The sequence below is a fragment of the Dryas octopetala genome, chromosome 1 (assembly GCF_963921425.1).
Source record: "Dryas octopetala chromosome 1, drDryOcto1.1, whole genome shotgun sequence".
Lineage (NCBI taxonomy): Eukaryota > Viridiplantae > Streptophyta > Magnoliopsida > Rosales > Rosaceae > Dryas > Dryas octopetala.
Window position 1 is genome coordinate 25,745,825 of NC_141366.1, and position 3,427 is coordinate 25,749,251.

The 3,427-nt window shown below is 45.6% G+C and overlaps 1 protein-coding gene across 2 annotated transcripts; it reads right to left on the minus strand.

Annotated features, from left to right (window-relative positions):
* Positions 1-567: 567 nt before the first annotated feature.
* On the minus strand, positions 568-3,146 carry LRP1 (Lateral root primordium (LRP) protein-like protein). 2 transcript variants are annotated; one of them, XM_086243633.1, is made up of 2 exons: positions 1,273-3,146; positions 568-1,118 (listed from the first exon to the last, which is right to left on the minus strand). In XM_086243633.1, the coding sequence occupies exons 1-2, from the start codon at positions 2,162-2,164 to the stop codon at positions 772-774; spliced, it is 1,239 nt and encodes a 412-aa protein (XP_086099759.1). In that variant the 5' UTR covers positions 2,165-3,146; the 3' UTR covers positions 568-771. The 2 variants fall into 2 exon arrangements, with proteins under 2 accessions (XP_086099759.1, XP_086099751.1); XM_086243625.1 differs by having other exon boundaries at positions 568-1,145.
* Between the last annotated feature and the right edge of the window lie 281 nt (positions 3,147-3,427).

Here is a 3,427-nt window from a genome sequence, read left to right on the forward strand (position 1 = left end):
TCTAAAGCAGCACTATGCCATTATGAGTAGTATTCTACATTTAATTACTTGTAGCTAGCTCGATGATGAACTATAGCACAGACCCAAGAATCAAAAAGCCAGGAAACGGAATCAGCGCACTGAATATTAGTTAGGCCTCAATACCAAAACAATAATTATATATACCTATATATATAATTCACTAAAATAATACATTCATACAGTAGGTAGGTGACATAAATCTGTCTAGCACATGAATGAATAGTGCGCAGAACAAACAAGAAATAGTAGTTGTAGCACACAAGAAAAAAGATTTCATAATTCAAAAAGAAAACATAAAAGGAGTACTTTGTACTGTAGATTTCACCTTAATTTGACAGGCAAAACTTTGATAAACAAAAAGAACGAGCTAGAGGGAACAGTCAGATGAGAAGAACGCAAACAGCTTCCATATATGGGAAAAGGAAAATAGGTTAAAAGGATCCATTTACTTCTAATGTCACCAAAGAAAAAAGCTAACTAGACTCGAGGAGGAAAACATGTAACCTGAAAAACCGTGAAGCTAATAGCAATGGAGATGGAAACAAATTAATTAACATATGTTAATAAAATAGAATTTAGTTTGAATATTAATACAAGATTAATATTAATCATTAATTAGTAAGAGTAGACAGAAGATCAAAATTAAACTAGACTACAATGTTTAATGTTATATATTCCTTCCATTGCAAGGTTCATTGGTGAATGGTGATCCATTACCTAAAACCAGGAATGAACAAGAAATATATATCATCAGTTTATTGGATTACCAAAGTTTGAGCCTCCAAGCAATCCTCCACTAGAGGCCGCCGCGTAGACATCGTTGGGATCGAGAATCGGAGAAGAAGCCCCGTTTCGTCCTCCGGCTCCACCGCTACTACTGCCGCCACCTCCGCCACCTCCGCCCAAATGCAATTCAGAAATGTTGGGAAACCCATCTCTGCTGCTGCTGCCGCCGCCTTCAACCCCTTGATCATATAAGAAGCCTTTGAAGACATGGCCACCGATTTTGACGACAGCCTGGTAGGCATACTCATCCTCTCCGTCCTCCACCGCCGTCACTCGGACACACTTGAACACCGCCGGGGCACGTACTTGACCTGGCAATGACTCTTTGAAACCAGCATCTGTACATATGTATGTATGTGCATATAACATATAATAATAACAATAATGACAATTCAACAAAACCCTATATTCTGTGTCCGTGTAAGAGAGAGAGAGAGAGAGAGATGGGGAAGTTGACATAATTACCTTGGTGACTGGAGCTAGTGTCATAGCTTCTAGGGGGCGTGGTGTTTGAGGTAGAATTGGTGTGAGAGGTTGTTGTTTGCGAGGCATTAATGAGTCTAGGTTTCTTGGCACTAGAGGTAGACCCAGAAGAGCCGGCAGCAGCGGCCGCCGTAGCAGACATCAGCTGCCGCTCCCTGCGTCGAGAGGCGGGGACCCACGTGCTCTTCACGTGAGTAGCACAATCGAAGCCACGGCTTTTGCAGCAGGTCCTGCACCGCCTATGCGTACAGTCTTTCTTGGCCTGGTTCCCACAGTCTTGGCACGTCATGGCCGACGACGATGCCGAGCCTGCAGTAATGCCTCCGCTGCCACCACCGCCACCGCCACTGCCGCCACCTTGAACCAAATTTGTGCCAGTAGTATTGGTATGGCCGCCGCCGAGAAGTAGCTCATGATTTTTTTTGAAGAAATGGGGGTGTTGCTGCTGCTGTTGCGGTTGCTGTTGCTGCCACAATTGAATGCCTGATCCGCTTCTGTTGCTGTTGCGGCCACCCATCATGTTCATAGTCATACTCATACCACTGTCTTGATCATCAACATTTTGTGGGGCCAGGCAAGGGGTGGCAGTGAGAAGAGGAATAACGCCAACCCCGACGCCGAGAGCGGTGGCGGGGTTAGAGGCATTGATGGAATTATTGTGGTCGGCGGAGACGGAGAGCATGTTGTGGTTGTGGTTGAGGTCGTGGTGGTGGTGGTGGTGTTGGTTGTTGTGGTACGCGGCGGCTGGGGCGACCACGAAGACGTCGCGGAGGCCCACCATGCCCATTCCCATGCCCATGCCCATCTCAGGAGGGAGGCCGTAGTTGATGTTGGGCCTGTTGTTCGTGGTGGAGGATGGGCCGGAGGACCACATGGTGGAGGGGGAGACGGAGGAGGGTCCGGCGGTGGAGGGCCCAGCATTGAAGCCGAGAGAGAGGTGGTCGTCGGGGCCCGCACGGCCTGTGGCGGCCGAGGTCGCCGATGAACCCACCCAGTCTGCAAAAGCACCAGAATCTGAAGGCAGCCTCCTTGTAGTAGCCACAACTGAAGCCCTTAATTTCCACTCACAATACCCAATTTATTATTAATTTAGACCTCTCCAACAATCAATCTTAATTATAATAATTATAATTAGTACCTTCTTAATTGTCTAGTGAACACATACATATAATTACAAATATTAAGGAATTGGATCGATCTCTCAGCTCAGCGTGGAGCTAGCTATGAATTATTAGCTAGTACTGAATCTAGGGAGGGAGGGATGGATGGATGCTAATATCTATGTGTGGGTGTTATGTGTTTTTAGGCAAAGTGGGGTCTCTGAAATTGTATCAGAATAGAATAGAGATTGTTGGTTGTGAGAAAAAGGTAGTTCATTTCGAGAGAGAGAGAGAGAGAGAGAGAGAGAGGGATGTTTGTTTGTTGGTGTTGGTGTGTTGGGTGGGCTTGGCTTGGCTTAATTTCTCTTTCTCTCTGTTTCTCTCTGCTACTGCTGCGATCCGTTGTTGCTACTACCACTGTCTGTCACTTTGGCTTTTATGAGTAAAAAGTTGGTTCTCTGAGAAACAGAAGATGGGGAGATTACTCAGAGCTTCTGCTTCTGGGGGTGGGGGCCGGGCCAAAGCCCAGAGTGATCCAGAGAGCAGAAGACCAAGCAGCAGTGAGTGACTGTGTGTTGTGTGTCTGTGAGAAAAAGATAGAGAACCAGAAAACGCAATAACGACCTTTCCTGTGTATTTTCTGCTGTTGCTATTGTGCCCAATTACCTTTCTCTCTCATCATAATCATGGAGTGGATCTTCTTTCTCTTCTCCTTCTCCTTCTTCTATATCCTCTCTCTCTCTCTCTCTCTCTCTCTCTCTCTCAGTTTCTTTTATCTCTTTCTCTATCCACTCCCTACAAACCCTTCCTCAATATGTTTCCTAGAAAGCTAACTGAGGTGGGTTCCTCTCTACCTCTCACTCACTCTCTCACACACACTCTCTCTCTCCAATAATCAATTTAGCTGAAAGGCAATAGCATTAGGAGGAGAGAGACTGAGATGAGCAATAAAGGGAGGATAGAGAGAGAGTATAAAGACTTTTGTTCTCTAGTTTTTGTAGTTTTATGGGCTCTATAAAGTCACATGACAACTCTCA